At 40.2% G+C, this 25,999-nt stretch overlaps 3 protein-coding genes and 2 non-coding genes across 5 annotated transcripts in view; 2 read left to right on the top strand and 3 right to left on the bottom strand.

The window, feature by feature from the left end:
- The window catches only part of LOC145403617 (40-kDa huntingtin-associated protein-like), an 88,574-nt gene extending 80,920 nt beyond the window's left edge, over positions 1–7,654 (bottom strand). The window contains exons 1-2 of the mRNA XM_080275293.1: positions 7,584–7,654; positions 2,880–2,926 (exon numbers count right to left, since the gene is read on the bottom strand). Coding sequence (XP_080131419.1) covers positions 2,880–2,926; positions 7,584–7,654 — 118 coding nt within the window. The remainder of the gene's footprint in view (positions 1–2,879; positions 2,927–7,583) is intronic.
- Positions 894–1,012, top strand: LOC145403868 (5S ribosomal RNA). Its single transcript, XR_013898063.1, has one exon. It is a non-coding gene; the product is annotated as a 5S ribosomal RNA (ribosomal RNA).
- Positions 7,655–8,980: 1,326 nt separating the features above from the next.
- Positions 8,981–9,628, bottom strand: LOC145403599 (uncharacterized). The gene has a single exon (XM_080275275.1). The coding sequence runs from the start codon at positions 9,626–9,628 to the stop codon at positions 8,981–8,983; it is 648 nt and encodes a 215-aa protein (XP_080131401.1).
- A 372-nt stretch (positions 9,629–10,000) lies between these two features.
- Positions 10,001–10,696, bottom strand: LOC145403597 (uncharacterized). The gene has a single exon (XM_080275273.1). It carries the CDS (start codon positions 10,694–10,696, stop codon positions 10,001–10,003), a length of 696 nt encoding a protein of 231 aa, XP_080131399.1.
- Positions 10,697–11,832: 1,136 nt separating this feature from the next.
- LOC145403877 (5S ribosomal RNA) lies at positions 11,833–11,951 on the top strand. Its single transcript, XR_013898070.1, has one exon. It is a non-coding gene; the product is annotated as a 5S ribosomal RNA (ribosomal RNA).
- Positions 11,952–25,999: the final 14,048 nt, after the last annotated feature.

Here is a 25,999-nt window from a genome sequence, read left to right as displayed (position 1 = left end):
GAAAAGTTGGGTTGATGTTCCCTGATTATTTTTGCCATTCTGGGTGGTAGAGAGACTACTGCAGTGATCAGGCTTTGTTCCAAGTTTACAGTTAGTTTGTTTCTCAGTTTTGACTTGATAATGCTCATCGGAAAGAAGATGCTTCACAAAGGTAGGCAGACCCAAAGGGCAGAAGGTTTTCCAAACCCCTCTTTCCTAGGTCAGGGTGCTCCTTCTTTACACAGCCCCAAAACCACGTGAGGCCATGGTCTGGACACACTTCTAACAGTGCTTCCTGAAGGCAAATGGGAAGCTTCTTCATCTATCTATCTATCTATCTATTGCCAGACGCCATAATCCCGTAAGCTTCTTCATATTATTTAAAAATAGAAAGAATGGATTTCTAACCCAAGCCAGCTGTACAGATCTCTCATACATGTCCGGAAAGTAAGATTTTATGCACAAATAAAGTAGGTCAAATGTTCCACAGGAATTGGTTTCACAGTCTCTCTCTCATTATTGTTACTGAAAATAAGCATCTGACTGAGGAAAACACATAAAATTTCCCCCTAAGCATATCTCCTTCCACAACTCTAGTCTCTTTTGAAAACCACCAGCTTTATAAGTGGAGAATGTTTGTATCATTGCCCTGCATATACAAATTTAACTCATTCAGTTTGCTAAATATGTCTGCATGATATGCCAGTCATGTAAGCTAAGTACATTTTCAAAAAATGTGGCAAGAGGAGATCTACGTTTTGATAAAAATGAACCTACTTCATCATGCAACTCAAACGACCTGACGAGTACCCTCCCTCTCGATAGCCAGCACACCTTTGTGTGCAGTAACAGCTCTGTGTGCTTAGACCCTGTGCTTTCGCAGTCTATGGAACAGACGAGCATTTAGTGACAATGCCAACGGCCATACCACGTTGAGTACACCGCTTCCCGTCCGATCAGCGAAGTTAAGCAACGTTGGGTCTGGTTAGTACTTGGATGGGTGACCGCCTGGGAACACCAGATGCTGTTGGCATCCCTACGTGTCAAGTGGGGTTGGTGGAGGATTAGTGCCCCTCCCTGTAAAACAATTAACTCTAAGCCGTTGGCCACCCCATTTGAGATACATGGTGTCTGGCAATGAATGAAAGAATGAACTTTATAAAGTTGATTACTGTACGTTGATGCTGTCATTCAATATTCAAGCAACTCTGAACTCATTTTTTATTGGATGCTAATGATTCTCTGTGAATGATGCAATGAGTCCACTCCACATCAGGATTTTCCTTCTTAATCCATACAACGCGTCCCTTCACTTTCCGATCATGGATGCAGCAGTGTCTGTACACATGCTAATGCAAGATTTCCAACTATGCCCTTGTTCAGAGAAGTACTGATTTATGACATTGAAAATGGCTTCCCCAGTTGTGTGTTCTTCTAATATTTGCAAAAAAGTACATGTTCATTTACATCATCTCCATCAATGCATCTCACAAATGAGACAAGTTGAGCCTGTCCGCTGATGTTAGTCGATTTGTCAAACTGAAGTGAAAAAGACTGGCTTGTTTCACAACTTGATCAATAATATCTGTACTCATTTCATTTACCCTTCATGAAATGTGTTTGGAAAAGAACAGCCTATAGTTGGTGGGCTGCCTTTTTATTTAGCATTTTTTTCTGCCACCACAACTGCAGCTGGCAACATCAGTTCCTCAGCTATGTTACATGGCTTTTTAGTTTTAGCAACAAATAACGATACAGTTAATGATGTTGTGCAGGCTTTCTTAACTGTTGTCTGGAAAATCTTAAAATCAGAACATTTTCATTGAAAGAACTCTACCGGTTAGCCAACATGACATTGATGTTTTGTGCTAAGGTGATGTTGGAGTTGAGCTGGCTCCATACTGCTGTTGGCCAACCTCTCCCCACAAAAGAAGCACAAAGCTTCTGGAGGATCAGAATTCATAGAAGTAAATCCAAAAAACATAAATCTTCCTTGAAATGCCAATATTTAGGTAGGTTTGTTTTCTTTTTCTTAACACCTGCCTGATTTCCTTCACTTGTATTGGTGCTGTTGCTGCTACAGCTATCATGTATTAACCATCTACCCATATTTTTTGCTGTTAAAGAAATAACTGTGTTTGTAAGCTAACGTGTGAATTTGAAAGAGATGTTCACATTTTCACTCCTAATACGAAACTGAGCAAGAATGACGAACAGAGTTAAGCACGGTTCCCGAACGCATTCTGTCCCGTTTCATCTCCTTCCTCCCTTCTCCCATCTCCTCTCAAGTTCTTTCTCACTCATTTCAATTCTTCTTCTGTTCTCTTGTCATTCAATTAAATTGGAAACTGCATGAGTGTTGTGGTTATTCATCTAATGTATTCTATATTCTTAAACAATCACCTATGCACACATACATATGCTTAGTAAAGTTGCTGACCCAAGAGGCCATAATATGACCCATGTGATACAGTTTGAAGAAAAAAAAAATATATTTTTTTTTATTGTCTCACGTACCCCTCTGAACACTGCTGCAAACCCCCAGGGGTACATGTACCAGTACTCCAGTATGAACAACACTGCTTTAATATAAACAATAAGAGAGCTATTGGTACATGCCTGTCTTCTGATACTGGTACATGCCTGTCCTTTGATAATTGTACCAAACCTCTATTACTGTCACCCTAACTACTCTTTACCAAGAATAAAGGGTAATGAATGTTCTTATAAACTTCTGTTAAAATGAAAGAACATAATAAATCAGTGAATATCAGAACTGTCCCAGCAGCTATGTATTCCCGGCATTTAAAAAAAAAAGGCTAAAGTTACAGGCTACAAGTGGGCCAATAACAACTCTTAGATCTGTGTGAAACATTGGACTCAGTCTATCATTACCATACCAAATTCTTCACTGGCTTCCGCTACATTTGGCTTACGAAGGAATCGTCTGAAAGAGACAAAATAAACACAATTCAGAATATGCTGTAATGCTACACTATAAAATTACACTGAAAATTTTTTTGCATTGAACCAAGGACCAACTAAAGGACATCCATTAAAGATCTTCAAACAGCAATCAAGACTTAATCTAAGAAAATACTCTTCCTCAGTGGGTAGTAGATGTATGGAACAACCTGCCAGAGGATGCAGTTTTAGCTAAAACAACAAACAGTTTTAGGGAAAAGACTGGGAGGTTATTGAAGCATTTGGGGGGGGGGGGAGCAATGTGAGAGCCAGCAAAGGCTCCCTGCCCCAGTTCTAAACTGTCTGCCTGTGGAGTGGTTGCATCCCCAGGTATATATAAGTTCATGGTAAGTTCATACCCGGAACCCCTTTATGCCTTTCATAATTTACACAGTATTGCAATAGATGAGTTATGTTATTTCATTGCAAGCTAAGATGCAATCAGATCTTGCCAACATACAGGCACTTTCCTGACACTAGAAAACCATAAGCTTTAAAATGCACCCACAGTTCTCTTTACAGGTTCTTGGATAATACTGGTTATGCCAGGAGAATACAGATTCCGCATCAATCTGCAATAATCAAACAGCTACCGGTACCAACCATTAATATAAAATACCAGGTATCTACTGGTGTTTGTTTTAGCTATTGTGACCAAAGCTCATCAGGTTACGAACATGATGGCAACTGCCCCATCTTTACTTATTTTAGCTACATTTTATAATGTACAGTGCATGGGCAGGCATGCAGGGCACTTGCTAACTGCCGATGGTTGTGAGCCATTTGGCTCCTACGGTTTCAGATTTATGAGCCAAATAAATTTGTAGTAGCCAAACTGACTACGGGCCGAACTATTTTACGAGCAATAAATATACTGGTATTTATTTATTTACACAGTGTGATGATTAGAATCATATAATGATATTCACAATGGCGACAAGGAATGACTTTATAATCGATCACAACATGCTTTTTTGTTCATTTAATTAAGATTAACTTATTTCGTAGTTTACTGGATTTTCAAGTAGGATAGAAGTTGTGAAAGCAATGAAGAAAGTTAAATTGGGGAAAGCCCCAGGAATTGACGGAGTGTGTGGTGAAAAGCTGAAGCACGGGGGATAGTAATAAAATGGATGTGGAAGATGTGCAGATTGGCCTGGGAGGAAGGTAAAGTCCCGGAGGATTGGAAGTCAGGTATAATTATTCCCTTGTACAAAGGAAAAAGGGAAAAAGAAGTGTGTGGTAATCATAGGGGCATTTGTCTTCTTGGTACAGTATAATAGGAAAAGTGTATGGTAGGATACTAATTGACAGAGTTAGAGAAAGAACAGAGGAAATAGTTGGAGAAGAACAGGGAGGCTTTAGGAAGGGAAGTGGTTGTGTAGATCAGGTATTCATTCTTAGATCTTTAGTGGAAACGTTACTAGAGAAGGGAAAGAAGTTGTATGCGGCTTTCATGGATTTGGAGAAAGCATATGACAGGGTGGATAGACAAGGATTGTGGAAAGTATTACGAATATATGGTGTAGATGGGAAGGCGTTGAATGTTGTGAAGAGTATGTATGAGTGCTAAGGCTGCAGTGCGTGTGGATGGTGAACTGAATGAATTTTTCTCTTTGAAGGTTGGGTTGAAACAGGGATGTGTCATGTCTCCATGGTTGTTCAACCTGTACATGGATGGAGTAATAAAACAGGTACAAGGTAGGGTAGTGGATGTTGGAGTGGCCCTGGTGAGAGAGGGTAGTGTTTGGAAACTCTCTGTACTATTGTTTGCAGATGATTCTGTGTTGTTGAGTGAATACGAAGGGGAGCTGCAAGGCTTGGTGGATGAGTTTGGGAGAGTGTGTAAGAAACAGAATCTAAAGGTGAATGTAGGGGAGATTAAAATGATGGTCTCTGAGAGAGGTGAAGTCAGTGAATGTACAGTGAGGTTGGATGGCGAGGAATTGGAAAATGTGAGTGCGTTTAAGTACTTGGGTAGTGTGATGAGTAAGGATGGAGGTTTGGAGTGTGAAGTGCTTGAAAGGGTACAGGAGGGAAGAAAGGTTGCTGGATCCTTGAAAGCAGTGATAAGAAACTGAGAAGTGAGCATGGAAGTGAAAAAGTTACTACATGACAGTACCAGTATTGTGATACCAACTCTAACGTATGAGTGTAAAGCTTGGACGTTGTTGGAAGGGCACAAGTCAAGAGTGAGAGCACTTGAAATGAGTTATTTAAGAGGAGCCTGTGGAGTCACATGGAGAGACAGGCTGACAAATGAGGATCTAAAGGAGCGTTGTGGTGTGGATGTGATAGGAAGCGTTAGGAGGAATACACTGAGGTGATTTGGCCATGTGGAGAGGATGGAGGGTGAAAGACTGACGAAGAGAGTGTATGTGAGTGAGGTGGAAGATGGGAGAGGGAGAGGGAGGCCAAGGATGAGATGGAGGGATGGGGTGGAGAAGTATATGAGAGGGGGGGGGGTGAGTTGGGAGCAAGGCAATGAAAAAACGGGGGACAGGGCGATGTGGAGGTGATTTGTTTGTGGTCACCCTGAATGGTATTGAGGCATCTGGCAATAGATAGACAGAGATAGATAGATGTATTTTCTCCTCGCCAAAAGACGACTTGTATGTCAAATTTGTTCGCTGAAGGGAAAAAATACGGGTACTCGCATATGTGAGCTGTGGCTCGCCAAACAAGAGCCCTGACATGCTGTAGTATATGGGAAAATGGCATGATAAAGTAAAACAAAAATTAAAACCCCATCTAGAAATGTGAGAAGGGTCAAGAATTGAAAACCTAGGCTAAGTTTTGCTAAGTCCAGGTTCAAACTGGCTACTCTATAGTCCAAACATAGGTAATCTTCAGATCTTGGTCATTTTTCATTTCAGATCTGAACATTCTTTGGTTCTAACCTGGGCACTGTCAATCCTTCCCTAACTTACACATTTTTGTCTGGATCCTGGTTGTGTCTGAAGGGTCATCTATGGCACAATACTGTACAAACTACTCATAAAAGGACCTACTCTTGGTGATATCACCAAATATTTCAGTTCTCATTTTGGTATTCTTTGCCTTGGCATTCTTTGATCTTAACTTGTGGATTCAACGGCCATAATCTTAAGTGTTTTAAAACCTTTGGTACAATCTCATCAAGTTCAATTTTTGGAAAATTTGAGTGGATATCCAGATTTTATCTACCTTATCATATAATAATAATAATAATAATAATAATAATCTATCTATCTATCTATCTATTGCCAGACACCATAATTCCGCAAAGGGTGGCCATTTGACACTGAGCTAGTTGTTTTACAGGGAGGGGCACCAACCCTCCACCAACCCACTTGTTGCACGTAGGGAGCACTTATATATGGTTTGGTTATATGGTTACCACCCAGCGTTGTAAATGGTTTCTTGGCTAACAGGAAACCATTTGGCTTGTCACTCAATGTAAAGCCACCTGTAAAGGAAAGAAAAGGAATAGGAAGTGACAGGAAAGATAGGAGAAATAGGAGAGGAGGGCAGGCACAGAAAAAGAATGATAAAAGCTACGGAAGTAGGCAGCACTACATCAAGTGAGTGGATGATGGTCGCCACCACCTACCACATATTATCCATCCATCCATTGCCAGACGCCATGTATCCCAGACGGGGTGGCCAAGGGCTAAGAGTTAACTGTTTTACAGGGAGGGGCACTAATCCTCCATCAACCCCACTCACATATTATAATAATAATAATAATAATAATAATAACATCCATCCATCCATCATCCGATCCTATGTTACCCCATGAGGAGCGTAGGAGCCCAGGATTAGGGATGTTGGTCCTGACATTTAAAATGAGAGTGACCAGCCTCACTCATCCCTGAGTGGCATCATGTGAGCAATAACCTCAACCACTCCTTGGATATAAACCTTCACTGGCTCAATCCAACTGGAGCCCCTTAAATACCCACTAAACCACCAGGCACCAAAATTTGGTTATATGGTTACCACCCAGCATAGTAAATGGTTTCCTGGTGTACAGGAAACCATTTGGCTTGTCACTCAGTGTACAGTCACCCACAGGCAGAAGAAGAGGAAAGAATGAAGAAGAAAGACAAAAGAGGAAGTGTAAAGTCACCTGTAGGCAGAAGGAAAAGGAAAGAATGAAATAAAGAAAGACAGAAGAGGAAGGAAGGAAAGGAGGGAGGAGAGGAAACGACAGACTCCTGTGAGCAGCACAACATCGAGTGAGTGGATGGTGAGTACCCCCTCCTACTTCCAATAATAACAATAGTAATAATAATCTGGACCTCCTTTCCCACCTTGGGGCAGGGCAAGGAGTAGCAATGTCTGGAATAATAATAATGATGATGATAATAATCTGGTCTTTTCACTAAAGCGCCAGTTCTTCCATTGGGAATCACAAGAGCTCGACACAAAATTGTGAAACACCATAATCGAAATGTGAATTATTTTAATGAATAATGCCTAATATGGGAAAAATAAAAACTTTTCTACACTATCACTAAGCCACAAAAACATACTAAAATCTATGACGAGTTAAAACGTCCAATATAAATAAGGACACTACACCGGTTTCCAAGTAAAAGGATAATGATGTAATTATGGACCTTAAAATACTTTAGAAATGGATGAAAACCTCTTACTTTTTTAATTTTGAGGAAATATTTCGATATTGAATAAGGTAATCATTTCCAACAACCGCAGACGACTCCATCCTTGTTCCAATTGTGTCAGACTTGTCATTAATGGATATTAGTTTACCCTCTTTATCAAAAAATAAAAAAAATGTCGGAATGAATGAAGATTAATAGATGACAAAAATAATTTTTAGTGGGTTAAGATTAGCTGCAGATATTATATACAAGAAAGATAATTATTTTATAAGACTATGTTATATGAGCGTCAGTGAAGGACATAAACAAATTACAAGCCAAAGTTCAGTGTTGTGTGTAATTCATCATTTTACAGTGAGTACATAAACGTTTCACAGTATACCAGTCTCTAGTGGATATTGAGGGCATTTGGAAGATTTAAGTCACTGTGTAGTAATGAAAATAATATACGAGATAGTGGCTCAGCTATTGTCTTGAAGCGGCTGACATTTTGTGTGCATTATTTGTGCGTCCCTTTCTGTATCCAAGTGTCCATTATAACCATGGGATCTATAAGCATATTATCAAGTATATTATTAATTTATTATTAAGCTGTGTCATAGAAGTTGTAAGGTAGGTCTGAAAAAGTAGAAGCCATCAATCGTGAGACAGGAGCTGCTGGACAGAAGGCAACAACAACAAGGGTACTGTAAATCTTTACATTCCAATTTCCAGTTAAAATATGATGAAAGTGATGCATATTTCCAGATCTCCAATTGGAATGAAGTGTTGACATGATCCTTTGTTATTTTGGACTGGTCAGTTTACGGTAGTTCACATCACTCAATTTCACACAATTTTTTTTCTGGTCGAGTTGAGTGTGATTTGATTGAATTTGAGCTTTTTTCTTTGGGGGGGGGGAAACACTCATTTTGGAGATTAGCCTCCCCAAGGCCATATCCAAAACAAGTGACTTTGGACAAAAAATGAGGGGAAAAGCACTTAGATCACACTAAAACAACCAGAACAGCACATTTTGAACCTAATTTGACCCAACCAACCCAATGCAACCTAACTTAACCTAGCCGAACCCAACTCAACCCAACCCAACCCAACCCAACCAAACCTAACCTGACCTTACCTTACCTTAAATACTGGTCTTGTCTGTAGTGTAGTTCACATCCACACTTTATAGCTACACCTAAGGGAAGAAGGCAGCTACTCACTGATACTCAGAAGGTTCCCTGGAAGAAGCCCTAGGGGGCCTGTGGTTCCAGTATGTCAGCCTGAACTCCTGATTGTTTTTTGGTTGTGTGTAGTGTTAATCTGTGCTTTGTTATTATATTTCTGGTCCTGGTGTTTCCAAAATTTGTGTAGCTTCAACTGAGTCAACACTCACCACCCACTCTGGCAGCTCATCCCAATTAACAATACGGTTGGGAACTTTCTCATGCCCAGCCTAGCTCTTGACTTGTAGATTTTCTTAGTGTTCCCCCATGTAGTGTAGTGTTGCATTCCCTCGGTTTAAAGAGACCCTCGGTGCAATTGCTGTCGTTTATACCAGTGATGATTTTATAGGTTTCAGTTTGGTTGCCCTGGGATCTCCTGTATGCTAGTGTGGGTGGATTTAGCTTCCTCAGTCTTTCTTCGTAGGGAAGGACTTTAAGGCTAGGCACCAACTTCATTGCTCTATGCTGTACATTCTCCACAACCTCTATGTCCTTGACAAGGTGGGGACACCATACCTGATTGGCATATTCCAGATGCAGCCTTACCAAAGCTGTAAATAATGGCTTGAAGACTGCTGGTTCTAGGTGAACAATTGATCTTCTTATGAACCCCACAATTTTATTTGCCTTGTTGATTTTCTCAGATAGATGGTCGGAGAATGCAAGCTTGTCATCAGTGACCACACTGATATCCTTTTCCGCTCCGGTCCTGTCAGTGCCAGTGTACATCTTGTATCCCTTGTCCTCAAAAGGAGTCCTTCCTGTTCTCATGTACCTGCTCTTCTGTGGGTGAAAACCTAAGAGCCACTTTTCCGTCCATCCCCTGAGTTCATCCAGGCCCTCCTGCAACTTGGTACAATCCTCCATGCTCTGTATCTTCCTTAAATCTTGGTGTCATCTGCATACAGAAATACCTTGCTGCCATGCCTGACTGCTTCTGGTAGATCATTGATGAACATGACAAAGAGCAAGGGTCCCAACACTGAGCCTGTGGGACGCCACTTGATACGTTCCTCCAGTCTGATGCCTCGCCATTCACCATCATCCTGTCAAGAAGCTCTGGATCCACTTCAATACCTTATTGCCAATCTTATAGCTGGATACTTTTTCAAGCAGTTGTTTGTGAGGTACTCAGTCAAAAGCCTTCATGAAATCCAAGTAGACCACATCCACAGCCAGCCCACTGTCAATAGCCTCAGTCCATGCATCAAGCACCTTGATGAGTTGTAGCACTGTTGATCAACCAGAAATGAAGCCAAACTGCTTATTACTGAATAGCTTGTTCTCTTTCATATGTGAAATTATTTCCTCCCTCAACTGTGACTCCATCATTTTGCAAAACACACTTGTCAGGCTGACTGGTCTATAGTTTCCTGGATCACATTTGTCCCCTTTCTTGAAATTGGCTGTGAAGTGAGCAGTTTTCCAGTCCTCTGGTACCTCACCCTCCTGCAATGAGCTACTGTACAGTATCCTTAGGGGCTCCATCAATTGTTCTATCAACTCCTTGATTATTGTAGGGTGTATCCCATCTGGTCCAGGTGATTTATTTTTCTTAAGCCTTTGTAGAACCTTCCTTATTTTGTCGTGTACTTTCTGTGTGGTCCCACCTCGGTACATCTCTTGTGGTACCATAGCGGGCGGTGAATCTCCATCTGGTTCTTTAATGAAGACCCCTGCAAATTGCTCCGAAAGTACATCACCCTTTTCTTTGTCACTTGTTGCCTTTTCAGATTTTCCCATATCCTTAAATAGATCACCAATGCGAGATTTAGTTCTGGTCTTTGACATTACATACCGGTACTTCCAGAACACTTTTGGATTTTCATTCACATATTTTGCTACTTCTTTCTCCTTAATTTTCACTGCATTTCTCGTTTGTCGTCTAACCTGGCTGTTCAGCCTTCTGTACTCCTTCTCGAGATCCCTGTCCATTCCACGTATATCATTCTTTTGCCTTATTTCCTTAACCCTTTCCCACAATCGCTACTTTCTCTTAATTTTTGACCATAGTGGAGGGTTAGTGCCCCTCCCCGCAAAACAAATAACTCAAAGTCAATGGCCACCCCTTATGGGATTATGGCATCTGGCAACAGGTAGATAGTTGCCTATTCATTGGCAACTTTTCATTCGTTCTTTTTATCATCTTTTTAACACCAACACTGTTTCTTGAGTACGCCCTCCTCCACGACTTCTTGTAGCTTGCTGATAAATTTCCTCCACTCAAGTTTTGTGTTTTCATCCTGAGACAGATATTGTGTCCAGTCTATATCAAGTCGCCTTTTCATTAATTGATAGTCTGCCTTTTCATACCTATAGATCTGCCTTTTGCTATTATCCTCCAGGTCCTGGATATCTATGCTGCAAAGAATTCAAGCATGATCGCTTTTCCCAAGTGGACTATCTACATTGATCTCCTTGACTATTGATTCTTCATTGCTAAATACCGGTAACAGATCAAGGGTATTGCCTGTATCATTTCCTCTTATCCTAGTTATGTTGCTAATATGATGGGTGAGAAAACAGTGTCGCACCTTCTTGAAGAATAGGGTGTTGAACTCCGTAGCTCCAGTTTCCGATGTGCAGTTACTCCACCTGATGTGAGGAAGGTTAAAATCTCCTACGAATAATTTATATTGCACATTCATATCACTTATTTCCTGGATCAGTCGGAGCAAGCTGTTGTTATTTTCCATGTCACTGTTGGGGCTTCTGTAGATAGAGGTGATTAGTAATTTCCCACCACAGCATTACAACCTCAACACAACAGTACTCACAATATTTGGTCTTCAGTTCTATTACGTTGAATCCTATACCTTTCTTAATATAGATAATCAGCCCCCTCCTTGTTTCATTGTGCAGGTTTTGTTCAACAATCTCATATCCATCCAAAGTATATTCTGCTGTAGTTCCTTTGTACCTGTAGTTTTTTGGCTTCACTTCCTGTAGAGTGATAATCTGTGGTGGTTTATCCATATCCTCCAGCCTGTACCTCAACTCAAGTGTTTTGTCTAAACTAAATGTATCAACATTACTGAACATAATAAATATATCCTTATTATTTACACTGTGCCAACGGCCATACCACGTTGAGTACACCGCTTCCCGTCTGATCAGCGAAGTTAAGCAACGTTGGGTCTGGTTAGTACTTGGATGGGTGACCGCCTGGGAACACTAGATGCTGATGGCATCCCTACGTGTCAAGTGGGGTTGGTGGAGGATTAGTGCCCCTCCCTGTAAAACAATTTACTCTAAGCCATTGGCCACCCCGTCTGGGATACATGGCGTCTGGCAATGAATTTACACAGTTTACATTATCCTGTGATTTCACAATGGGACTCATTTCTCTCCTCAAATACCAGGATCCTTTTGTGGTTCTCGTTTCCTGGCTTCTGCTGGTATGGTCTTGTTTGGCTGCCCTTGATTCCCAGTCTCTGCTGTGGTCTTGTATGGCTACCCTTGATTCCCGGTCTCTGCTGTAGTCCTGTTTGGTGGTCGTGGAGTTTTGCGCTCTGTTGGGTTTTGAGGCTCCTTGGCTTTCACAGTCCTTTGTCTCCATGGTGGCCCTACCACTGTGTGCCTTCCCTTCCCTACAGTGTGCAAGTTTCTATAGAGCTGTCTCATGCTCCCAATGTCACCATGATGGCGTAGGAAATTCACAGTCTTTAGTATTCTTTAAAAAAGATGAGTGATGCCCTCTTATTCCATCAGGATATACTCACTACAAGAGGAAGCCATCATACAGCTGACTGAAGTAAGGGATATTTGAAATTTGAGGATGTGCACATGATGTCAGCGATTTGATTGGCTTGCCTTTTGGCTGATTTTAATATCATTGTCCATGAGGTCCAGGCATGTGTAGTAGTCATGTGATGTCACGCCTGGGAGCGGCCCATGGCAGGGGGAAAGAGCTCCACTTAAGTTAGAAATTAAGGGGTAATCTGAGGTTATTAATTACTGTATATAATTTTCATGCCAAGTATACATTTCTGAGAACAAAATTGTAGTGGAATAGATTCAGAATAACGTGGTTGTGTTAGATTTCCTGGATCAAATGATGTGAACTGCCAAAAATTGACTTATTTTTTATAAATTAGTGTATATTGTTGGCTTTAATGAAGTGTCTGTCTATTTATCTATATAGGCTATCTGTCTATTTATTTATCTGTTTGTCTATCTGTCTATTGCCCGACGCCTTGATCCCATATGGGGTGGCCAGAAAAATCATTTTATTGCCCTGTCCCCTGCCATTTCACTGCCCTCTCCCTAGCTCACATTCCCCTCTCTCATATAGCCTACCTCTCCACTCCATACCTCCATCTCATCCTCAGCCTTTCCCCACCCTAAAAATACAAACATGAAGTCTTATTGAAATGACATTTTAGAAATGTTCTTAAATAGTGGGTTCTGTTACAGTATTGTACTTCATACTGTGTACACCCGTGGGAAAGGGGGGGGGAGAAAATACTTCCCCAGTATCCCTGCTTGTTATAAGAGGTGACTAAAAGGGGCCATTTTGTCTCCAGTCTTTCTCCTTACTGTGCTCTTTTGTCCAACCTCCCTTCTTGATATTTTTGTATTTCTTTTGCCCTTTATTTTCCCTTTACTCCTACAGTGCTATATAGCCATATTATGGCCTGGTGCTAATTCATCATTAGTTCTTCCTTCATATTGCGTAGCTATACCCTATCTTAGGTTTTGCGGAACATGAAGTTTTTTTTTTATTTAAACATTCATTTCTTTTGCTTCGTTTTTAGAGGCTCCAGCATGCTGTCATGCATTGGCCTTGGTTACCTAATGGTGGCTCTCCATGCTGCTTGATCCCTGACAGCTTTCCTATTTGGTTCCTTATCCCAGAGGTCACACTCAGTGACTTCATCCCGGGTCTATTTCGGTTTACCTGTCACAACCCTATCCCTAACGTTAACACTTCTAACTTTCTGCACCCTGTTTTCATCCCCCATCCTCTCCTCATGCCCAAACCATCTCAGTCTTCCCCTCCTCATCACAACACCATTACACTGCAGTCCCATCCTTCCTTTCAACTCCTCCATTGTAAACCTGGCCCCCCCAGGCGTAACACTCAAGGACGCACTCCACATCCACCTCATCATTGTCATTTCTGTACATCTGAGCCTGTGAATATCCTCCTCCTTTACTGCCCATGTGTCACTACCATACAGCATTACATTCCTAACACATGCTGCATACAAAGATCCCTTAGCACTCTTCCATCATAAACCTAGTCTCCCCAGGCCTCACACTCTGGGACGCATTGCACATCCACCTAATCATTGTCATTTCTGCACGTTTGAGCCTGTGAATATCCTTTTCCTCTTCTGCCCTGGTCTCACAACCAAACAGGATTACATTGCTAATGCATGCTGCAAATGAAGATCCTGTAGCATGGAGGGAGAGCCCTCTCAGTGTCAGGAGAGGCAACAGCTTCCTGAATTCCTTCCGACCATTCCTCACTCTAGCCACAGAGCTAGCTCCAGCCCCACCTCCAGCACATAACATGTCTTCCAAATAACAAAACCTCCCACACACTCAAGAGACTCACCAGCAAGATCAATCCTTTCACGCCTGACAATCTCTACATGCTCTCACCGACGCATCACACATATGAAATCAGCATTATCTCGCAGTCTGCGTCTAATACCATTACATCTCTTTTGCACCTACTTATCACAAACACTGCAAAAGATGGAATTGCTTCCCACACCCTTGTAGTTGATTGCACAGGGCCACTCTCCCCCTTCTTTGACAGTACTGTACTGCCATCAGCTTAATATACCATCACTTTTGTTTTTTCTACATTTACTTTAAGTCCTTGTGCCCCATACCATCTCTCCACTTCCTAAGTATTTCCATTGTCTCCCTTTCATTTTCTGCAGTCAACACCAAATCAGCATACAACATCTCCCATGGGTGTCCATCTCTGAAGCCATGTGAGAGGGCTGAAGAGTCACACCATCGTGACCCTGAAATAGAATACAAAAACCCACACTGGCAGACCAAAAAAAGAAGTATTTCCAAATAGTTTCGGCAACAGTTGTTGCCCTCTTCAGTGGATCTCAAAATAAGCCATACATCACAGTTGTATATGTGTCAGATCTTAGCTTTAAGATCAATAGTAAAGAATAAACCCATTAGTAACAAAACTGTAGGGGTATACAAAATTCCATGTAGAGACTGTGATTTGGCTTATATTGGTGAAACTGGAAGGGATTTGGACACTTACATTAAGGAACACAGGTATGCTTGTAAGATAGGCAACATAAATAACACAGTGTATGTTCACTCATCAGAAAACAACCATAGAATTGACTGGAATTCTAGCAAAATTTTGTACAAATATAGTCCATCCATCCATCCATCATCCAGTCCTACATTGCCCCATGAGGAGCATAGGAGCCCAGGGCTAGGCAGTTGGTCCCGACATTTAAGATGAGAGTGACCAGCCTCACTCATCCCTGAGTGGCATTACATGAGCAATCAACCCCAACTACCCCTTGGATATAAACCTCCACCAACTCAATCCGATTGGAGTGCAATAATTACCCACCAAGCCACCAGGCGCCAATATTTGGTTATATGGTTACCACCGAGCGTAGTAAATGGTTTCCTGGTGTTCAGGAAACCATTTGGCTTGTCACTTAATGTAGAGTCACCCACAGGCAGAAGGAAGAGGAAAAAATGAAGGAAAGAAAGACAGAAGAGGGAGTGTAAAGTCACCCGTAGGCAGAAGGACAAGGAAGGAATGAAGGAAAGAAAGACAGAAGAGGATGGAAGGAAAGAAGGATGGAGGAGAGGAAAGGGCAGACACCCAACAGCAGCACTACATCGAGTGAGTGGATGGTGAGCGCCCCCACCCACCAATATAGTAATTATAAGAAACATAGGATAGACGAACCTGTATGTATAGGGAGATATAATAATTTTAATCATAATGAAGGAATATATAGATTAGATCCAGTGATGAGAGGATTAGTGGCCAGGTCCCTGCTGCCCCTAGTAATCCCTCACTCAGGTCGGTGACAGAGTAGAGGGAGAGTCAGGTGAAGTCACATCAGGTGTGGTTGGGAAAGTGTGGGTACCCTGCACAGAAACAGCTTCTCAGTATTTGTATGTACCACTCTTGGTCTGTAGATCTTCTGAAGAGGGTGCCAGCAGTCACCGAAATTGTTTGGAAATACAGTACATCTTTTTCCATCTGCCAGTGTGGGTTTTTGTATCCATGTGAGAGGGCTTCAAGTACCATACCATGATAAACAATAAGGGACTCAAGACTGATCTCTGATGCACACCAACATTCATGGAAAACTCATCATTCAAATCTCCTTTCACCCTCACCTCGGTGCGAACTGCCATATACTGTTCATAGCCATACCAGTAACCACCCTAACCAGCCACTTCTTGATCCCAAGCAATCTCATTGCCCATTCTAGGGACTCTGTCAAAGGCCATCCCCAGATCAACAGAAACAAAGTACAGTTTCCTTTTCTTTCCTGTATATTTATCCTGAAGCTGTTGAACATTGCATATTGCATCAGTTGTCCCTTTGCCTGGCATCAACCCAAACTGCATCACATTATTATTCACTCCATGTCTAATCATACCTTCTAGAACTCCCTCCATCATCTTCATTATCTGGTCCAAAAGCTTTATGCCATAATAATTTCCTCCTTCTAGGGGATCACCGTTACCCCTGTACACATTTGCAATTACACTCTTCAAGCAATCATCGGGGAGAACACACTCATATATATAAGCGTATGGTATTTATCGAGTCATTGACTAACCCCATTCCTATATCTCCTGAGGCTTTCAGCATTTCAGCAGTCAAGTCAGACACACCTGCTGCCTTCCCCACCTGCATCCTGCATATTGCCCTGCTCACAGTGGCAGCATAAATCAAAGGCGTAGGGCATAATGCAGGCTCTGCTGGCCAAACATGGGGTCTATTACTGGGTTTCTGTTAATATTACTAATACTTCCAGTTGTTCTCTATTATATTATTATTTTTGTTACTTTTGTTGTCATCTGTTATTATTACTTGATGATCTCTTAGTATTACGGTACCCTTACTGTTAATATACCATTTATGATAACGGTAGTTTATTAAAATGAAAATGGTTATAGGCTAATGTTCATTATTGTTGGGAAGCTGAATGGTAGTTTATTTCATAGAAAATGGTTATAATTTTCACTGTCGTTGGAGGCTGTTCCATGGAATGCACAAGCATGTTTAGATCATCTGATGGCCAGGTGGTTGCTCTCGATTCTGCACGGTCTCCTGTGGTGTACCTGCAGCATGGAAAGCTGCCAATAGGTAACCAGGGTGAGAAGGTTGTTTTGACTGACAATGGTAACCAGTACCGTATTGATATTTGTTTCAAGCAGATCACCACAATTTCAAGGACTGTATATAGCCAATGAGGTACTGTATTATATTTTATTGAAAGAAAAATTTATCACATTTAAATTCTTGGAAACATCATATTCATATTTCAGAAATTAAAGAGCTTCTGCTTAGTTCAAGTTTTTGTGTATATAGCCTAATGCTGTATTTAATATTCCTGAAGGAAAAGCACCACACTACATATTTGTGGAAAAATGTCACACCAACTGTTACGACCTACAGGTAACCAAGGTGAGAAGGCTATTTTGACTGACTGTGGTAACCAGTATTGATACATGTTTCATACAAATTATTACAATTTCAAGAACAGTATATAGCTAATGAGAAACAGTATTACAGTATATATGGTTGTTGTTGTTGTACTGGGTAGGAGATGCAGTTGCCAGATAGTACTGTCTTAAATAATTATCAATAGGTTGACAATGCATGTATGGTATAATTTATTTTGTTGACACCTAAAACTGAAGAAGTGTCTGTAATAAGAAAGTAATATACAGTTATCTATTACTTTGCCCTCTGTTACTATTACTCCTACAGCCAGAAATTTGTAATCTGTTACTATTACTTTGAAAACTCAGTAATAGTCTATAACTATTACTATGACATATTACTATCGTCCCATTTCTGCTGCAGGCTCCAAACCTTCCCTGTCCCAGTCAAACTGTTCATTCAACAACTAGTTATACTGCTGTCTCCAGGTGTCTTTAATATGCCCACTGTTCACCACTGCCTTTCCTTAATCATTCTTCACAAACACTGCTCACCAATGATGTGTTTTCCTTCGTCATCTGATTTGCCACCTTAAATATCGCATTCTTCCATTCCAGACTATTTAGGTTAAGTAAAACTCTCTGAGACTCAGACTTAGCCCTGTAAACCTCTTTTCTAGCCCTACACTTGGCAACCAGGCATTCCTCACCACCACTTTTCTATTCCCAGGAAAGCCTTTATTTCTCCTTAACTGTAGCTTCTACATCCTCATCCCACCAGCAAATTACTTTATGTCTTGGAGGGGCCCCCTTGTCCATCCACACTGAATCAGTAACTCTCAGGAGGTTGTTCTTCAGAGCTCTGTAATGTTCATTAACACTTCTGTCAACGGTTCCCTTTTCAGCCCTCACTCTACTCATTTTGCTATAGAAGGCATCCCTTTCTCTTGGTTTTTCAGCTTTCCTCCAAGGTACATATGTCCTCTTTTTCTTCACCTGCACCTTAAGCAAAATGTCATATAGCTGTCAGTAACTTGTGTTGCTGCACACACTCCTCACTCCCTATAACTTTAATATCCCTCACTAACCTCGTATCAGCCCTCCTGACCAGGAAATAGTCTATCTGGCTGCTATTCCCCCCCCCCCCAAACTTGTTTGTTGGCCTAAGCAACCTAATCTCTCTTCTCCTAAAATGTATGTTGCACACAATCATGTTCACTGTCTCCCCAAGCTCAAGTATCCTTTTCCCTTCTTCATTTCTTGTACGGTACCATATGCACATTCCCCATGTAGCTGCTACTTCATATTCTTGAGCGCTTCACCTATGTGACAGTTCAAGTCCTTTTCCAAAACTACAGTCTCATCTTCCCCCATACCACTTCAAACACATAATAAGTCTTTGCAGAATCTATTCTTCTCATCCTCATCCAGGCCTGCTTGTGGAGCATATGCTGATGTAGCCTAAATGAAAACATTATCCGATGGAACAAAATTTTCACTACTAGCTATTATCTGTTCACTTATTCCCATTACATTAATGATATATTCCACCCATTTCTCCTTAACCAACACATCCACACCACCATATCAATCTGCCCTACCCTGCCTAAATAACTTATAGCCTAATTGCCAAGCATTATTTTGCTAATATATCATGTTTCAGTGGATGGTTCCTGTATGATGTAAAATTTGCTTTATGATTGCACCTTTCTTCACTACCACAAGGTCTTGTGATGGTTACTGCACACTTCTACATTAACAAAAGCTTTCAACACATTATACTGTTTTGGTGCAAGATTTACGTGATGCATATTTTAGTTTGCATACCGTCAAGGGGGTTACAATTATAGGAGGTCTGGGAGGCTTTGCCCCCCCATTAGGATTCAGCTCCTCCAGGTAGGTGTCCACTGCTATATATGGTTTTTAAATTATGTTCATTTGAGTTTGTTTATTGAGCTCACATCCTGTCTAGTCAGCGGGATTAACAGTAAACCCACTGTCTAGAGCGGCCACTGTAATCACAAAGTAGGTACAGTATAAATATTGTGTGTTCGCTTCAATATTTTTTGCAAACATAAGGGGAGCTTACATTAACAAATGGTAAAAATTTAATGACAGGGACTTTCTTTCATAATTATTGATTCATTTATGGCACCCAGATTCGGCAGAAATATCATTTAGAGTATGAAGCTAAAGATCACATTCATTCTTGACACCCAAATTCTGTGAAAATAATATTACTCAAGAGCATGAAGTTAGATTTGTTGACATCAGCCATGGCGTACTATAGAGGGCAATGTGGACCTGAACTCATTCATCTTCAAATAGTTCAGGTTGGGTAGGCTAATTTAAGTTAGGTTTGGTTGCATTTGGTTAGGTTAGGTTATTTTAGGTTAGGGCATAATAAGTTAGGCTCTTAGGGAGGGGTGATTGATGACGGAGTGACTTTGGAGCCGAATGAACCTAAATGTCTGACATAGCAGCTGGCTGCTTGCCACGGTGTGCATGTAAAACTGTTGGCTTTTTAGTTGATATCTTCAAACTTATGCATTTTTACATATTTTTAAAGCTTCACATTGATAATTACATAGAGTGACAAGCTTAATGGTTTCTTGTAAACTAGGAAACCATTTTTATCACTGGATGGTAACCATATTATCAATCCACACATGTTCCCTATGTGTCAATAAGTGGGTTGGCTTACCTGGTGTACTCACCTGGTTGGCTACCCCAAGTTTCAGCAGTCAGATTCTAATGTCAAGACAATACAGATGGTCAGTCCAGAGCTTCAAGCTTGCCAGCACACTAATGAACAAACCACAACGAAAGTACAGTACTACCATGTATTATTGACAGAAATGTGTGCCATTTGCAGATTGTTTATATTATATACCAAGATAAAAGAATTGTGAAACTTTGTTATTGAAAATTGTTTAGGTTGGTAGTCGGGTATTAGAGAATTCTCTTTTGTAGGGTGTTTGGTGTGTGTGTACTGCATCAGTCAATAGCCTATAGGAGAATACATTGTAATACCCCTCCAAGGGACAGGTGAAGACCCCTTTTGAAAGGTTCAGTAGTATTAGTGTTTACAACACTGTCTGGCAAAGAGTTCCAATGATAAATGCACCTTACACTAAAAAGTCTATGTCTGCATTCCGTTGATGTGTGGGGTTTGGCTACTTTAAACCTATGGCCTTTAGTGCTAGTTTTTGGAGAGATAGTGAAGAGATCCGATGGGACAAAGACAGATAGGTTGTGGAAGATTCGTCAACAGTTTCTAGGGTCTGCTTTAAACAGCCTGCCTTGCACAAAATATAAATGAAGAGTTCAGGTCATCAGCAAAACTCAGTTCAGAAAGGCTTTCTGTTTATTTTGTCTAATGATGCTGTACTGACTCAAGAAGGCTTAAGTCACCTAAGTAGCTAGTGCTCCAGACTCTGGACCCAAACTCTAGCAGAGGTCTGACTTTTCTTGAGGGTTACCATGAGATCACTTGAACAACACAGTGTGGATCTAAGTTCGTTGTGAGCCAGTCCTGCTGCTTTATTAACTGAAATTTTTATGTGGGCCTTAAACTTTAATGAGTTATCCAGGGTTCCCAGATCTCTATGACTGTCTACCATGGGTAGATCTGAGGTATTGTACCTGTAATTGATAATAGTGATGAGGGCCTACAGCAGTCCAGTCAGCAGTGCCTCACTGGCATTGCAATATCACACACTTGTGGAGATTGAAGTTGAGACTCCATGATTCAGCTACCCTGTATTCTAAGTCTTTATCTTTTTGACATGAGCTTAATCCCAGAGCTAAGGAGAAGGTAGAATCATGATGTATCTTTAAGTACAGCTCAAGATCATCAGCAAAGAGTTTAAACTTTGGTCTAATCTATGATGGTAGGTGATTGACAAAAGTGAGAAAAAGCAAAGGGCCTAGGACAGAGCCTTGTGGGACACTGCTTTGAACCTCTCTAGAGGAACTGCAAGTTCCAGATGCTGACACCTTTCATTGTTCGGCCAGTGAAGAAGTCTGAGATCCAGTTAAGCAAGGAACCACCAACCCCCAACAGTCTCAGTTTGTCAGTGAGGACAGTGTGGCTAAGAACATCAAAGACCTTGCTGAAATCAAACAGAACTACATCATCGACAAAACCTGAGTTTAGCCACAGAGTCACATCATTGTACACTAACAGGAGTTGATCATCAACTGTTCTGCCCTGACAAAATCCAAGTTGGTCATTTGACATAATTATGTAAGAATAAAAGAATTCATATACTGTAATGCATTAGCTATAATTCTTTCCAAGGTTTTGCAGCAGACTGAGGTAAGACTGATTGGCCTGTAGTTTAGGGGAACAAAATGAGATCATCTCTTGAATATTGGAAAACAGTACTGTACTGTACAAGTAATTTCAGATCATATCCAGTCTTCAGGTGGTCTGCCTTATGCTAAGGATTTCAGGAATATTATGTGCAGTGGGATGGCCAAAATTGGGCATGACTTGAGGAGGCAAGGGTGTAGTCTGTCAGGGCCCATGCTGGTGTTAGTGTTGAGGGTGGCCAGCCTATTCCTCACATCATTGAGAGAAACAGTTACATTATTGATAGTATCTTCAGGCAGTTGGTGTGGGAAGGGGGTACTTGATTCATGGGTTGTATAAACCTAACAGATGTTGTCTGCAAATAGCTCTGCCATTTTACCACAGTCAGCAGTTAAATCACCATTATCCAGCTTGAGGGGACCTACAGATGATACACCAGCTTCTTTGCTTCATATGTAACTACTGATGTATTGGTTTGGAAGAATATTTCATTTTACCAGTCTAGGATCTCTCAAAATCTATTTGGAAGTACACAAGATAGTTGCAGTACCTATCATTGATGTGATTACCTGTACATTGTTCCAGTGCAAGAAGAGCCCATGGGGAGTGCCTTCCATGAGTAATTTGACTCTGCTTGTTTGCTTGCCATGCATTTTTTTGTCTTGTCTTGAGAGACTTGGGTGGGGATCTAGAGTTATACAGGTATGTATTGGTCAGGGGCAACTGGTACATTCCAGTTGACCAAGTGGGACAAACTGGACTTAAGCCTAGAGAACATTGAGTCCTCAGAGATGTTTTGAAAATCAAAATCCTAGTCAGTGTTGTGTAGCAACGAATTTATTCTCTTGTATTTACCTTGATGCCAGGAATATATAACCTGACAGTTGTAGCTTACTTCAATACCAGTTTGGAGATAATATTGAAAGCTTAAAGGACAGTTGCCACATCTAGAAAAATTACCCAGAACTTCAACGTCTCCCACCCTATCACTCTCAGAAGTTAAGACCAAATCTAAGATATTACCAGAGCATACAAACATTAGGGTCAGTACCTACTGATGAAGACCCAGAGATATGAAACAGTCCATGGATAGTTGATGAAAGGGAGGATAACTCCCAGACATGTGCTCACTTTGTTGCAGACCATCAGGGGTTAATTTCAATCTTCCATGATCATTAGCTGCTTCTTTTGAGAGACAGAAAATCAAGAGGAATTCTGCTAATTCAGTAGTCAAGATGGCTGTTGGAAGGTTGGTGATATACTGTCACAACATTCAAGTTAAGTAATATACTATCACTACATACAAGTTAAATTCTATTAGGTGTATAACATAGACACTACAATTGACTTTCAGAGAAACATAGTTTATACAGTTGTTCACACAAATACAGACTCCGTGTTTGCGAGTGTCACCTGAAGTATCAATCTGAACAGTATTGTACCAGTTAATAGAAACGGAAGAACTAGGAATCTCAGAAGGGTTAGTGTCCCTTCCCATTAAACCACTAACTCAAACAGCCACCCCTTATGGTGGCTATAGACAGTAAATTTTATGCATGGGATCTCTCCTGCAGTTTCACCATTATTGTTTGAAAGTAAAATATTAATCACTTGTGATGTATCTAGTACTGTCCTAAAATTATTTTAATTAAGAATGTGGGTCTATAAGAAAACAGCACAGATTGCTGTGTCACTGTCATCTTGTTTTACCATTATTCAGAAATTAAACTAGGCTGCTTAACACTGATTCATTATTTTTAATTACCGTGCCAGACTTTAGTGTCAGTGAAGGGCAGTAAGAAACAAGTTTAACATATGACTTATTTTTTTGTGGTATGGTATTTTAAGATCATTTAAAGAGATGAAAATAAAATCTCAAGTTCCAGATTATGGAGATGAAAATAAAATCTTTGTTCCTTATTGGATCAGTGATGGGTTTTGATGGGAATTATGTCAGAATAAATTTTGACCAATTTTGACAACAGTATTGAATATGAAGAATGTCGCCAAAACAAGAAATCAGCTGATCATATGGTCATATGTTTCACTCCATTATTTCATGCTGTGTTAGCTGTGCCATTCATACATCTTGGTTCATGTCCACTTAACTAATTACCTCACCACAGGAGCTTATGTGGTAAATGTACGGGTTAGTTTAAGCAACAGAAAGACCTTAACGGTTCACTTCTTGTTACAGTCTGTTTTCCTCATTTTTCTGAATATTTTTATGGTGGTAAATGATTGTTTTGTGGTAATTTTTATGTCCGTCTAGTTTTTATTTATGTTTTATTTCCTCAACATGTGTTGTTTCCTAGGCGTAATGGTGGTCACTTGCCTAAAATTATGCACTTGAATAGAAATTAATTTGGTTTTCCATTTTAGCATGCCTGGTTAAGTTACCATTGGTAAGAGTTGGTTAGTTTAGGTTAGGTCAGCTTAGATTATATAATTTATTTTTGGTTAGGTTAGGATATATTTTGTTAGGTTACAAGTCTAGATAGATAATCTTCATTTTGTTACATATTAGGTAACGTGGGGTCTGATGGACCGTTTCGTTCGTTTCGTTTCGTTTCGTTTTTAAAGGCTCCACGGAAAAAAAAAAAAAAAAAAAAAACTTGCGTTTGAGATATTTCAAAATGCTTCAATACACAAATAATTCAACCCCTTATCTTTAAATAGGGCCAGAAAAAATAAAGTTTAATTGAAAAAATATATATTTTTTTAAAGTTTATACAAAAATTATTAAATTTTAGGTATGCAAATTTAAAATTAAATCTTGCAAAATTGAAAAGTAATATCATGATTCCTTGGGTGGCCTGCAGTAGACCGATGTTGGGACCTTCTGTATACAAAAGGAGAAAGAGAGCAAATTGAAATAAAAAAAATCACAAGAGGGCTCAACTAAGTTACATTATAGGTAATCTGGGGGTCTAATATACCCCAATGGCTCTATAGAGCAAAATCAGAGCCAGATACAGCTATGACCCCATCATCCCCACAAAGAGCATCACTAGGCAGGAAGGTAATGAGACGGACAGATCTGTAGACCTTATGCTCATATTTTTAAAAATCAAATTTCGGCGACTAGGGTTTCTGAGAACCCACATTACCTGTCTAGGTTTAGGCTAGGCAAGGATAGATTATAAATATGTAAGGTTAGGTTAGTACAGTTATAGTAATAAATTTTGGTTGATTTGTGTGTTTACGGATATGATTTTTAAGACCTGCTGTTATGCCTGTGGAACAAACATGAGTGAATCAGAATTAATATTGATAAAAACAAGAGGGAGAACAAAGTCAGCAGTAAACAATCATTTACCATCATAAAAATTAATAGAAAAATATGGAAAACAAACTGGGAAAAGAGGAAGTGAGTCAGTAGGGTATTGCTGGTGCTTAAACTAAACCGTATGTTAATCACCTATATTTCACCTGTGGAGTCGACACACTGTGTGTATGTTTACATTCTGGAGAAATCAGTACAGTACAGTATTAGCCCAAGTACCTCATGAGCAACATTGACTAATCTTGACTTTCTTGTCCAAGGTTAAATTTCGTATTGATGTTCGATGCTTGTGAAAATGGGTACAGTATCGACATGATAGTCGGTACTGTACTGTAGATGATACTAAGATTAGGCTAGTCAAATATCTTTACAGTATCATGAAAACCTGCCTCAGATACTGCTATTCAGCTTTCTTCATGCCATGTGAAAATCAGTATTTTTAATATTCCACAGTAAGTGAAAATAAATACAGGTACAGGTTTACCCTGGTTTAATAATGCAGTTAGTTAAGTAAAAACCCATCGTTAGGCTGGATATCGTATCTCGGGGTACATTTAACATGTAAAGTATAGGGATGCGTCTTTGAGCCTTGAGTTTCCCACCAACCAAGTCTTAAACCCATGCAAATGAGTTGAAAAACAAGTTTAAAGCCAATCTAAATGACCTAACAGCTGTAAAAAAAAAAGCTAATCTAAGCCTAACACCTGCAAATAACTTACTAAACCCAACAAATAAAATCTGAAAATCATCAAATATGTCTGGAAAAAATCAAGCTAGTAAACTGTACCACAAAATGACAATGTTCACCCCACCTGTTGCTAAAACACATTAATCTAAGTCTAAAAACAGTTTATAAATCAAACTAAACTTACAATTTTAGTTTAATATGTCATGAAAATCGGTTTTAAAAAATCAAAACCCATCGTTAAACTGGGGTGTGGCCATTGCTAGGCAGGGTATGGTGGTATGCCGGGGTATCGCATCTACAGGTATCATATAT

This window comes from Coenobita brevimanus, chromosome 61, assembly GCF_032717465.1.
Source record: "Coenobita brevimanus isolate Jiangsu-jjx chromosome 61, ASM3271746v2, whole genome shotgun sequence".
In the NCBI taxonomy this organism is placed as follows: Eukaryota; Metazoa; Arthropoda; class Malacostraca; order Decapoda; family Coenobitidae; genus Coenobita; species Coenobita brevimanus.
This window is presented reverse-complemented; position numbering and strand designations above follow the sequence as displayed.